The sequence below is a fragment of the Oppia nitens genome, unplaced genomic scaffold (genome assembly GCF_028296485.1).
Source record: "Oppia nitens isolate AA-2021 unplaced genomic scaffold, nextdenovo-longstitch-racon4-pilon3 scaffold2_pilon_pilon_pilon, whole genome shotgun sequence".
NCBI classification, from domain to species: domain Eukaryota; kingdom Metazoa; phylum Arthropoda; class Arachnida; order Sarcoptiformes; family Oppiidae; genus Oppia; species Oppia nitens.
Genome location: NW_026533210.1, coordinates 2,955,913 through 2,971,217, shown reverse-complemented (window position 1 = coordinate 2,971,217; position 15,305 = coordinate 2,955,913). Strand labels below are relative to the sequence as shown.

The 15,305-nt window shown below is 20.9% G+C and overlaps 1 protein-coding gene across 1 annotated transcript in view; it reads left to right on the top strand.

Moving 5' to 3' along the window:
* Nucleotides 1-15,305, top strand: part of LOC128955602 (whirlin-like) — a 42,881-nt gene that overhangs the window by 3,170 nt on the left and 24,406 nt on the right. Inside the window, exons 3-4 of the mRNA XM_054301276.1 lie at nt 1,160-1,285; nt 2,094-2,561. Coding sequence (XP_054157251.1) covers nt 1,160-1,285; nt 2,094-2,561 — 594 coding nt within the window. The remainder of the gene's footprint in view (nt 1-1,159; nt 1,286-2,093; nt 2,562-15,305) is intronic.

Genomic DNA, 15,305 nt, shown 5'->3' with positions numbered 1-15,305 from the left:
ATTTTTATTTAATGCTTTAATGTAATAATTTTTTATATTAATGATATTAATTTACTCTTTAATACAGTAAAGCTGATAAACGTGAGTTTTGCATCAATTTAATATTAGATATCAGGAAATACAGTACTTTATAAATTAATGTTTTTTTTGTATTGAGAATTTCCCAAAAAAAATATTTTTAGTTTTATCTAATATTAACATTAAATCAGTCTATGAGACAAGTATTTTATTAAATTATTATGCAATTATATTATAAAATAATTTAAAATGTCTCAAATATTTTTTTTGTGAAATATAATAAGAAATTTTTAGGTACCGGAAACAACAATATTTATTATAGGGTAACAAGATTTTTTGGTATGCATCTCTGTGCTTACATACCTGTGCCCGAAGTACAACAAATAAAAATATTAAAATTCAATTTTTACAATAATTGTAAATATTTAAGTAATAAACCTTGTTCATCAATTTTATTAGTAACTGTATCTATATACAAAACTATATAATATATAGTATATATATAGTATATATTCTATATATATATATATATATAAAGTAAAAGATATTACAGAGATAATCATTTGGGAATTAATTTTTCATTTTGTTTGTCTCCTAAATGATAAAAAAAAAGTTTGTTTCATATCATATTTTTTTTTATTTTTCTATGATTTGTAGTTTATTCATATATACTTTTTATATATGAAATATCATTTACAGTTTATTTTGTACAGATATTTGGCATTCCTAAGAGATATATCATGTTTTTACTGTACTATCCATATATGATATTTCATGAAAATAGTAATCAAATGCTTTTAAAATAAAGTAGAAAATTATTTATAATTTACTTATTAATACCAATTCATGTAAAATATTTGTGAATGACATTGAGATATAGGTAGAAATATATATAGCATTAATTTGTAAATTCAATATTCAGTAAAATTGATTGTACAGTATTATTGATTTATGAATAATATTTACAAATCAAATAACTTAAAATAAAAACGTATTTTAGAGAAACATTACAACATTTTCATATAATTATAATAATAATGCAATCATTTTATTTGCTTAGCGAAATTCAAGCATTAAAAACTATTTGTTTAATTATAATATATTTTTATCTGCTATTTGTTGTGTGTTTGTCTTCAATTAGGTGACAATAAATATGGAGAAAGGCATCAGTTTGGGTCTTATGATTAGAGGAGGCATTGAATACGGACTCGGCGTTTACGTGACCGGAATAGACACCAATTCGTTGGCTGAAAAGGCTGGCCTTAAGGTAATTGACGGACAAATAAGAGAGAGAGAGAGAGAGAGAGAGAGAGAGAGAGAGACGGATAGTAACCAACTTAACAGATAAATGATTATCACTTTCTTTTTATATAATATAAACGATCTCTACTTATATACATTATGTACTAAATATCTGATACACTAACCATTGTTGCCATACATTTGGTCTCATTTTTCTGCATTAGTTATTGTGTTATAGTCTGAATTGTAGCCAATCTTTTGGCTTTATTTTTGTCTAACACTTCATTTGGTTAATGCAATTCAATAGGAATTCATTTCCTTTTATATGTTAACATTCACACCATTTGATTATATATTTATCTTATTCCTGAGTCCATGTTTTTTGTCATGTTTTCAGTGGTTTTAGTTTTTATTTGGCTTTTATTCATATATAGACTTAATACAGTATATACATACAGTATAGTTAGTAATATATAAATATATCAATATTTGTAGATATAATAATAGTTAATGATGCGATCTAGTAATTTAACCAATAGTGGTCAACATATTATATTATATGATACTCTTTTATAATAACATAAATATTTTGATAATTATTAATATTATATTTTGATAGTTGAAGGAATATAAAGATAATTATTATACATTTATAGAGTAGTGTTATGTATTCAATAATTGTATTAATTTATAGTATAGATAATATAGAGTTTATTGAAATAATAAAAATAGATAACTTTTAAATCAATAAATGTTAAGAATTAATATTTTAGTTTTAAGAGTTAGGTTTATAACCAATAAATTATTGTCTGTATATTAAACTCGACGGACAGGTCGGCGATCAGATACTAACCGTCAATAACTATGACTTTCGTGATGTACTGCACGACGAAGCGGTCGATATACTAAAATCGTCGCCAAGACTGACAATGAAAGTTAAATTTGTTGGCAAAGCACCGGCCTCTGCATGCGCTCAGTTAGTTAAGACCTATGACTTCAATGACCACCAGACAACCCTCAGCTCAGCACACATTCCGTCCTCGAGGTGTTCGATGCGTCGAACCCGACACTCATCCCAGTCCAGGACCAGTCCGTCGGGCGGACCGCGCTCTACACCAACGCTTGTGATTACTGATAACGATGACTGCGATGAAGACATTTTAGACGAGTTGTGCCACAAATATCTCAAAGACAACGAACGCATAACACTTGCCTATTATAAGAACGAATACGAGACCAAAGCCATGACTATCGACGCATTTGTCGCACTTCTGCTCGAACTCTTGGATACCAACGACAAAGTGAGTCATCTATTCATACATTTATTAGAGAGAGAGAGAGAGAGAGAGAGAGAGAGAGAGAGAGAGAGAGAGAGAGAGGAAAAAATATTTATATAATTTAAATAAATATATTATAAAACTAATGAGTATTTATATCAAACATCTATTATTTATTTAACTGTGATTATATGCCATTAACATGTATTGTTTATTTTTTAATACATTTATACTTAGAAAGCAAACAGGTATATATATATTCTGTATATTTGATTGAGATGCTTTTAGTGCAATTTCCATTAAGGGCTCAGCTATTTATGTGTGTGTGTGTGTATGTATGTGTGTGTGTGTGTGTGTGTGTGTGTGTGTGTGTGTGTGTGTGTCTATTTGTGTATGTATGGTAGCCCGACCTGCGCTGATCTTTATTTTCAAACTATACCTAAACTTTGCTGTTATCAATAGTATAGTTATATTCATCACAGGTGTTCACTGCATAAATCGATCAATGCTTGAATACAATATTAATGTTAATATTAATGTGATTTAGGGCAACAAACTGAAATGTGCGCAGGCATATTTTTTGTTCAATTGGTGATATTTGAAATAAAATTGTTATAATCTTAATCTGATTTTTTTAATATCACAAAAATATGACTCCAGATTTTTTTTAATTGATTTTCATTTATCCATAAATATATAAAAGAGACTCATTATCGGGAATTAAAAACTCAATCTATATAAGCATTTTTTAATTATTATTTTGAATCACATATTTGTTATGAACCTTACATTTAAAGCCTAAATATTTATATTGTATATAAATACGGTATATATTGTATTTGCTTTACGTTTTTATTATTTTATTTTGTTGTTGAAATGTTAGAGGTTCTCAAAACTTAAAGCTAATCCTTTATCAATTAATTTGTTGTTTTATTTTGAGATTAATGTCGGAAACATTGTTTATAATCTATTGATTTGAAGATTTTTAGTATTATATATATATAATATTTAGTAGTATAGTAATATATTTATTGATTTTATCATTTCTATCTACTTAAGCTGATATCTCATTTTGTCTCCAGTAATGTAATAATTTAGATTTTTTTGTGGCTAAAATCAGTTTTAAAAAATAGAGATTTATAATAGTTTTAAAAATTGATATTTATTAAATTTTATATTACATTTTTATCTAAAGTATCAGTTATTACACAATATATACTGTTATTATTATACATTTTTAATAACAACAAATGGAACTGAAAATGTGTTTTTCTTTAAAAAAAAATAATAATATTTTCATTTTATTATTAAATACTGTTAGATATTAAAGATAACTTGCGTTATATTAGAAAATATATATTATTATTATATGACTGGAGAGAAACTATTTTTTATTTATAATATTACGTAACATAGCTCTAGTGTTTACTCCGAAAAAAATTGTCTATTTTGTTAGCACTTTATTTCCAAACATACCGTACTATACTATTATTTTACTATACTATACTGTATATTATGAGTGTGTATGTATTATAAATTTATTAAGCTGTCATTTATATCATCTGTGCTTTTTCTAGGACTACAAATTGATTTCATTTATAATTTATACATTAGGTTTTTCTACCTGTATATAAAACTCATACATGATATGATGCTAATAAAATTTGTTAGCCATTTGTTGCTATTAAATTTGCCGTTTAAACAGTACTATATATTATGTGTGTGTGTTATTGTATATGAATTTAGTCTTATTAGTGAGTATAGTATCAAATTTATTTTATTTGTTAATTAAATCTATTGAATCTATCATATAAATTATAATTTTTATTAGTCTACAGTTGATATGTAATCCATGTTATATCAAATTACTCTAAGAATTGTAAGAAATTATATTTGTTGTCTCTTTTTATATATATATTGATTGTAAGTCATTTCATTTATTTATATATATATCATATATACTGTATATACAATACCTGTATATCATTATAAGTTTAAAATAAGAGATCGAAGATTGAGTAGAAATGTTTGTCGACATCATTAGCTATTTATTAGTGTTTAGTCTACTTTTATATGTATTGTCGACTCTTATCAGATTTTTTTTGTATGTGCGTAGACTTGAAATAAAAAAGACACTAAAATTTGTTTGATAAAAATTTATGTGTTTTATCTTTTTTTTATAAATGTTGACTTTTTCTATGTAAAAAAATATATTTTATATGATAAGATTTTTTTATATAAGATTATTGTGTTTACAGAATCTTATATACACAACAATACTACCGTTTCAAGAATAATAAGAATTTAATTCAATCACAACATATTAGTTAACTATTTTTTGTGTATAAAAGCGGATTTATTTTATATTATGATTTTTTTCTGGCAAATAATAATAACATTGCCTAATAACTTATGCAGTAAATGTATTTCAATTTTACAAGTCGTAACAAATAATCTTATATTCAAAAAAAATCAAATGTATTACAAATAGAAAATTGTTTATGTGTTTAGTGTTGACATTTAATAAAATATTTATCATTTATTTGATTTTTGTTGTTGTTGACAATAATACTGTATATTATATATAATTTTTGTTTACTTTACTTAAATGTTTAAATTATATTTATTTGATTTTCTATAATAATAATAGAGTATTCAAGATGTTTGTTATTTCATTTTTTAAAACAAATATTGTTTTGTTTTAGGCCATAGTATTGACAACTTTATATCATATATTTATATATATATATTATTTGACAAATAATGAAACACTTTTTTCCGGTAAACTATTATTTAGTAATTAGTTTATTGTCATAAATATTTTAGACACACTCATGAATTATTTTTGTTGAAAATTACAATCAAGAATATTCACATTTATTCAAGCATTTCTATAATTAAATTAATTTCAAAATTTGAAAAATTAGTAATGTCAATTTTAAATTACTAATTTGTTTTATAAAATTATGCAATAAAATATATATAACTAACAAATGTGTAATGAATTTCACTTTTAAAAATAACACTTTAATTATTTTTTAGATTAAATTGATGTTTTATTAATTGTCAATTAACAATATATAATAATAATAATAATAAATTGATAATATTGTTATAAATTATTTTTATTTGTGTTTGATGATGATACAATAAAAAGGTGATAAAAATAAGTTTATATCAAAATTATATCGATTTTAATATCTAATTAACATAAAATATATAATTATTGTGAAATGTAAATTATTATTTAAATTTATAATTATAATTTATTTACATTTTAATAGAAAATTTTGATTCCATCTTTATATTATTATAATAATAGTGACATTTAATTTAAGATCATATTTAAAATAAGTATTATTATTATTATTGAAAATATATATTTTCAATATTTGCATAATTGTTTATTATCATGTCAAAATCACTTGCAAATTATACTGATAAAGTTTATAAAATTTCAAACATATCAAATTTTTAATTATATCATTTTAATGCTAAACATAATAACATGAGAATAGTAGTTGAAATGTTTTGATTTTAGGCATAAATTTCTATTGAAAAATTTGTTTTTACAATTTTACAATAGACGTGATAACAAAAATAATTTTATCCAAATACTAAATAATTTAAATTAAATTTTAGAATACAATTGAATGTACAGTATTTGTATTTTTATAGCGTTTATGTTTGTTATGCAATCACCAGAATATTCTATGCGCTAAACACAACGTCTTTATGTTTGTGTGTGAAAAATGTTTTGTATGAATATGTGTTTAAATACAAAATAATATGAAATTTAGTGGCAAATATATATATAATATATATATACAGTATATATCCTCATTATTTTCTGGCAAACATTGCGTTTTTATATGATATACAAGTGATGCAAATTATATTATATAAAGTATCTATTATTTTGATGCATTCAATACTTACAATAAATGTTGAATAATATATATTTTTTCTGAATATTTTGCCAAAGTTTATTATTTTCAATGTATCTATAAGTAGAGTATATATACTACTGTATATATGCTATGATATGTTATGTAATATAATATATACAGATAGGTAGACATAAATATACAGTATATATATATATATATATATATATATATATTGATACACTATATATCTGTTTTGATGATAGCATAAGCTTTCAGTCAATATTTGTCATTAGTGTATGAATTGATATTTTATACTCTCATGAGATTTGATTAGATATTCTTTTCGTTAAAAAAAACAGATAAAAATCTCTTAGATTTTTTTCTTTTCAATAAACTATAAACTATTTCTTTTTTCTCTTTATTTTTTGTTTACCTTTTTTTATTTTATAAAATTTTTTCATACATTTATATTATGAATGATATTATGTATTATGGAATAATAAAATAGTCAATACTTATTTTTGTTGTTGAAAAGTATAAAATAAAGTATAAAAAAAAATATTTGTTGTTTGTAATTGTAAAATATGCAATGTTTTATGGATAGTCTGTAAATAAATACTGTATATTTACTGTTTCTAAACATTATATTAAACAAAAATGTATTTCAAGAACACTTATGTGGATGTATTCAATATTATTATTATTGATAAAATAATTTTTTTTAAAGTAAATCCAATATGAATATAATATAAAAAAAATTAATAGTCAAACTTAAACATCAATATGTAATAACTATTTTTGTAGACAATTTTTTTTTATTTAGTTATAATTTTTAATAAAACTGATAAACCGTTATTGAATAAAGTTATAATAAATCTCTATATACTATTCATTGTATTTTTTTGTATGTATACTTTATTATATGTTTAACATTTAAATCCTAATATATCAACCAAAAAAAAAAAATATTTTTTTAAAAATATGTAATTCTCTATTCTTTGCAAATTAAATTTTCATTGTTAAATGAATGAATGACATGAAAGCACTTATATTTATATAATATATTTTTCTGAGATTTAATATTTTTAGGCAAATTTATAATGTACTGTATATCTAATTATATTAAAGAAGTTTTCAATTTAATGTAAAAAATGTAATTACTGATTTGGCATTTTTTAAAAATATAATGTAATGGCAAAATTAGAAATATTTAATAAACTATTATACACCTATTGACAAAATTAAGTTGTACTGTTTGTGGGCTTATATCTCAATAATGGTATTACAAAATATCATCAAATTTGACTAAAATATAGAGAAACACCCCCAAAAATTTACCATAAAATTATAATTACTAGTTTCGGTATAATATGAAAATTATGTGAAAACTAACAATTAATTAAATAGATTAAATATAATGGCTTAACAATCACTAACTTATGTGTCCATCACTTCAACACTCAAGTGGATTCCATTCGATTTGTCATTGATTCGAATAAATGAATGTTTGAATACCAATGGTGTCAACTCAAGTGTTAAGCTGATGAACACATTTGTTTTTACACAGTGAAAGATTACACATAATTTTATTTTATTCTATAACTAGTAATTATAATTTTATGAAATTTTTATAGCAAATTTCTGGGAAATTTCTCTATATATTAGCCAAAATTTATTATATTTAGTGATACCATTATTGAGATATTAGTCCGCAAACATGACAACTTGATTTTGTCACTATGTGTATATTACTACAGTATATAAACTATTTTTATTAAAATTGTTTTCAATCTTTTTTTTCTGGAAATTTTCATATGTTTTAACTTAATATAATAAACAAATTGAAACTTATTTATCATATATTTTGTAGTGTATAGTACCGTATAATGATTATTAAATTAATACATTGCAATATCTTAACACTAATACTGTGATTGCATATTTAATATTAATATTTTATAATTGCAACAAATATTTTTAATTGAAAATATTAGATTTAAAAAAATCTATTTATAATATTAAAAGCTAATCAATTTATTAATTATAGCCTAAAGTATTTGACATAAAACATGAATTACATTGTATTGCTTTAATAAAACTAATACATTATATAAATTATATACTGCATCAGTATATTGTACTGTATATACAATGTATGCAAAAATATAGTATATATATACAGTACATATTACTGCATAAATATTAAGCAACAATAAAAATGACATTTTATGTGTGATTAGATATATCAGTAGTGATTATATGGTTGTCGTTAATAAATATTAAATGAGATTTTTTGTGCTCTAAAAACCTTTTTTTAGCCCCAAAATAAATAGCGAAAGCCTTTTGTCGTAATAAACTTCGTTTCATAATTATTGACACTAATTTAAATTGAATTAAATTACGTTATAATTAAATTTATCAAAAAATAATTATTATTAAATTAAAATATTAAGTATAAAGATTAAACTAATTTGTTTTTTAATATTAAATTAGTCCGTTTTAGTCTCTCTAATTCACTATTATAATCGAAATTTCGGTAACATAATTTATGACTCCAGAAGTTTGTACCGAAATTATCTTAAATATCATTGATATTGACCATCCAGGTCTTTGTGGTGCATCCAAGATGTTTGTCTAACCTTTATCTTTCGTTAGAAAGCAGCAGAATCATAAAAAAAATCACCACGGTCAATAATCAAGACATTTAAGATAATTTGGTCCATAATTTTAAAAAATTTACTATCGGGTAACTAAATCCCGATTAAAAGTGGTAATCATAGAGATAATTTAAAGGGAAAAACGGGAACAGATTCTTACATAATATACTATTTGAATGTATTATTAAAAATCTATTATAATAATTTATTTTGCTATTAAATTGTAGTTTATTTTAGTTAAGTAAATTTAGTGTCAATAATTATGAAACAAGGTTTATATCAAATGATATCATATATATATATATATATATATACCGGTATATTACAAACCTGTATGTAAATGTCAAAAGGCTATTATTTTTGTCAAATGAATGAGACCCGGTTATCCACTAACTAATAGCACCGGTAGTCAAACACACACACACACACTCACTCACTCTTTGCGATAGGATTCACAAAAAAATCTTTTTATGCCATTTATAATGCATGTCCGGCACCGGTGTTTAGCAATATAAATTTATATACTGCATATTATATACAGTAGTTATGCACTGGTATTCATGAATATAATAAATGATTTATGAATTACTTCTTTCGATTTTTCCCATATTTTTTTCTGTATATAGAAATAAAGAAATATTTTATGAATTACTGAACATTAGACTATAGTTAATGGATAGATACCATTGAATAATATTTTTATTTGATAGATGTTTGTATGTAGTGATATATATTTATAAGTAATATATTATAGTAAACACTATGTATACAGTTTATATACGATATAATGTGTTTTTTGTAGTGCAATGGGAAATGAGAGAAATTAAAAAACAAACAAAATAAATATTCAAACGCTTGAAATTTGCACATTAGTTATGCAAATTTATTAGAAATAATTGTCTTCACACATACATACTTATATATATAAATCAAAATGCAAATTATGTATTAAATGTGTGCCACAAATATGATGCGTCTATTTATTACAGTAAAATGTGTCGCTAGTGCTGTGAACTTTGACATTTAATTTATAGTACTCACTAACATACTGTATATATATATATGGAAATGAACTGATATACTGTAATACCTGACCATCTGTTGGTCTAATTATGTTAAAGCAGTGTCCAGTGATAAATGTATTCATCACTAAATGCATAATTTATTTTCACGTATAGCGAGATAACCGCTGAAAATAATTTGTTGTAATTATCGAAATGAAACAACAATTTCTGTTAAACACAAATACTTATATATATATATATATATATATATATATATATATATATAAATTTATATATTGTTTTAATTTGAGTTTATGTTAATTGCTATTTTGTTTGATTGTATTAAACAATCACATTATGCATTCAGTGATGAAAAATTTATATATTGCAATTTATTTTTGCACTAGTAAGATTAAAGATAATTTTTTTTATTTATGTTAACTTAAACAATAATTAAATAATGTTTATGTAATGTGTACTATATTTAAATATAAAGTAATGTTTTTAAATAAATATATAATTTTTTTTATTCTTAAATTATTTATAACAAAAATATGAAAAACCAAATAATTTGACGTTAATTTAAGGATTTATTTTTTACGATAAATATATTGCATAGAATATTCTGTTATTTTATATGAAAGTGGTGTTAATTTTTTTGTTAGATAACAGGACTGTTGTTTTATAGACTAAATTAGATTAGTTTATAAATCTAACTAAACTATGATTTATTATTATTATTATTACAGTATTATTATGATATTAGCATTTTTGTTTGTGCATAAATAAGATTATGAAATTAAGCAAAATTTTTGACATTATTTAATTTTGCCACTCATCACCAGTTAACTTGATAAATTATACATAATACATTACATTGTTTACTATATATATATTATATATACTGTATATAATATTAAATTTTTATATTAAAATCAATATATAATTATTATTTGTCATAAATAAAATGCATTTATTATAAAATCATATGAACAAATTATATATATTTATTATAATGATAAAAAACTTAGATTTTTAAACTTATTATTTATTTAAATTAAAGATTATAGCATTATTTTGTTTATTTTGTTTATTTTAATGATTTCATTTCAAATATATTTACAAAATTAATTCATCGATTTTTGTTTCACTGGAAATAAAAAAAAATCATTGAAATTGATTGTTAGTGTATTGAAAAGTCAACCGAAAAGAAATCTCTAATAATGATATTCAGTAGTAATCCTAACAATTAGGAGATACACACAAACATAACAAAAGCAATGAATTGAGACACTAATGAATCAATTTAACGACTTATCTGTAAGTTTTACACTTGAATTGTGTCTCAATTTGTTTTATTTTGTTCAGAAAAAACTGTTACTTTATTTTTTGTCTGTATATTTGTATAAGTTTTTTTTCAATGAAATTTAAAATCTCAAGTATAAAAATAACAAAATAATAAAATTGAGAAAACAAATTTAATTTATTCTTTATAATGATTAAGATTTTTTTTAAAAGAAAAAATGAAATAATAAAATAAATTACAATATTCACTAAATTAAAGAATTAAATTTTTCATTCAATAAATATTTTATTAAATATAATTTTTTTAATATTTCATACATACATTTTTTTCATACATTTAATTTAGATAATGTGTGGTGTGTTTGTGAGTTTATTTATTTTTGTGGACACAATTTACGTTTATAGGTCATATAATATTGTTGTTTACTATAAGTATTGTTTGCCATAATTTTACTATTATTTGCATTATTAATGTTTGAATAGATATAATTTATTTATCTAAAAGGTTTTATTATTTCTAATTAATGTCTCAATTGATTATACGTTTAATTAAATCTTTTTTTTACTCCAATTAATATATATATATATATATATATATATATATTACTACGATATACTATAATATATATTTATGTATTAGTTTATGCATATATTTAACATAATTGTTTTCATAGTGAATAATTTCCGCTAAAAATTAATTAATTAATATTTACCAATGAATTCGTTATATTATCTAAATTACAAAAACAAATTTATAATTTGTAAAAATATTTATTAATTAAAGAGATGAATAATTAAATACTAAAATTTTATATTTAAAATATAATTTACTGTATAATTAGAAATTTGTTAAATAGATGGTTTAATTACAATGTTTTTATTATTATTATTATAAACAGTAGTATTAATAGTGATATTAAATCTAAATTATAGTAACATTTAAGATGACAATGGATGTGATTAATAGCAATATTTAAGTAAATTTAATTAAAATTTGGACAAAACATTTCTTTTAATTTGATATAAGCATAATATCTTATAATGTTTTTTATATTTGACAGTAAACAACATATTAATTAAATAAGTATTAATTAACTATCATTATAAATTAAAATCTCCTTACATTTGAAAAAGTAAAAATATATTTTTTAAACCATATAATTAAATGAAATTATTGTTGGAAATAGTTGTGATTAAAACTTTATTATATGCATGACTTAATAGTAAATAATTTATTTATTTAAGTGACTTTATAATAATTAAATATTTTAGATTTTTTTACAATTTTGCAATTAAGTGATTTTAATGTATGCCTTTAATTAATATAATATAATAAACAAATTATTTGAATCATATTTAGGTTTTAATATTTTAATTTTCTATTTTTTAATTGATTGGTGTATTAAATTTCATTTATTAATATTATACATTGTATATTATTAATATCTAAATAACAATTTATTAATTATTTATTTATTTATCATTTTTATGATGAATTTAATTATTTTTATGCAAAAAATGCCATTAATAACAATGACAAAAAAATAAAACAGTTTATGATATTATAAACTGAACTCATTAATTTTATTATTAACTATATCATTATTATATACTGTATATATATTTTATTACAATACATAATAATTAGCATGATCAATTCGTTTTACTATGCTAATAAATGTGGTAAATATAAATATTTTAAAAAAAGATATAATGGTTGCGGTTGGTACTGTAATTATACCTACAATATGCTTTTATTTATTATTATTATTATTTTATAAAATATATCGTAAAGTATCACTATAGCAATATCTAATCAATTAGATATTAATCAACCATAACATTATCGGGTGATGAAAAAAACTATGTGCTCTCCGATAAAAAAGCTGATCAATCATATTGTGATATTTTTTTGCCACAATTTTCATATAAACTACTACTACGACAATGTGAATCCGTAACACACTATTCATAGTATTTATGTGTCATATACTGTATATTTAATGCTGTGTCGTTGAGACTGACAAAAAAATAATATTGAAAAGAAAAAAATAATGATTATTATTTGGTATGTTTACTATGTATTACATCCATACTATGTAACCAAACATATGATGTTAATATGTGTGTGTTTTGTCTCTACAATGACATTGATTTGGATCCAAAAATATCGCGCAAACAATCAATTTGGTCATCATTTCTCAGATGATATGTTTGATTCATATATATATATATATATATATATATATATACTTTATATACATGTTTAATGTATATATGAAAGAGCATATGTTTCGCAATATTATGTAATAATGTCTTTCAATTTGTTCATAATTTTAACGACTTTAATGTCGCAAAAATTAAGATTAATTGGATTTCAGCGCAACATTTCTACACTACTTTAAATTAGATAAGACTACATATTTATCATTAGTTTATTATTATTTGTGTAATATATAAAACTAATTACATTAATTAAATAATATTTTTAAATAAATTTACATTTTATTGTAAATTTTATTTATACTTTATCATTTTGTTTACTTTTTAAATATTAATTTCTTGATAAATTAAGATTTATTTTAATTCATAATTTATTTACAAATTTATGTTACAGAGTACAGTATATAATAATAAAACTAAATTTTATAATAATAATTTTAATATAAGAGAATTAAATTAAAAAAAATTATAGCGACAACTTTTATTAAAAATTTTAATAAAATTTTAAAATCAAATATAAAATATAATAGAGGATTATAAATTTATAAACAGCTTATAATTTTGCATACTATTTATAAAACTAATTTTTAATAATTAATAATTTATTTCACAGTCTATTTTGTGTTCAATGACTATCAATAATAATAGTCTCAAAACAATTACATTATTTACTTACTCTTTAAGATATTTACGTTATAAGATATTTAAGCCTTTTTCTCATTAAATCTTTACAAACATAATGTCTCGCGAGATATCATTTGATGTAAAAAGAAATCATAGTTTATATCAATTTACACAATTTGATCTCTCTCTCTCTCTCTCTCTCTCTCTCTCTCTCTCTCTCTCTCTCTTTCTCTCTCTCTTTCTTTCTCTCTATAAATATTGTGCACACAATTACAGTATTAGTTAATGAAATTCACTAAATAATTGATTACAAAATGAATTGTGAAAAATGAATATTGAATTTAATTATGTGTTTACAAATTAAATTTATTTTTCCACTAAATATGTGACGAAATATTTTGTCTAATATTTTCTTATCTTATGATATGATTAATATAAACAATGTATGATCTAATAAACTAATGTATAGTAGTTATTGATTTTATTTCACAGTTGATATTTAATTTAATTAGTATATAATTTTTATTTTGTGAGTAAATGTTTAATATAATTAATGTTTTGATAAAAAAAATCTTGATTGAACATTTTATTTTATAGATTGAATAAATCATTATTTATAATTTTTATATTCAAATAATATAACAAATAGTATAAATGTTACTATATTTAACATTTAAAAAAAGTTATTTGTATGAACTAACATACAGTAAAAATATATGAAATATATAATTTAATTTATAAAACAAAACATCATTAATAATAACTTTATTCCAATAATATTATTATCAAACAAATGATGTATAATTATATTAATTTTTATTATAATTTTTTTTAACAATAGTTTTAGTTTAACGCTATTTTTTGATGCATATTGATTGCTTGTTTTTTATTATTATATGGTAAAATATTATAATTACAACTATCTATCAATTTTCAGATAAATTTTTGTAATATTAAATTGAATCAAATCATAAATTATTAAGATTTAAAATAATATTTTTTTGTTACATAATAATATTTTATTATAATAATACAGTAAACTACAAATATATATATATATATTTA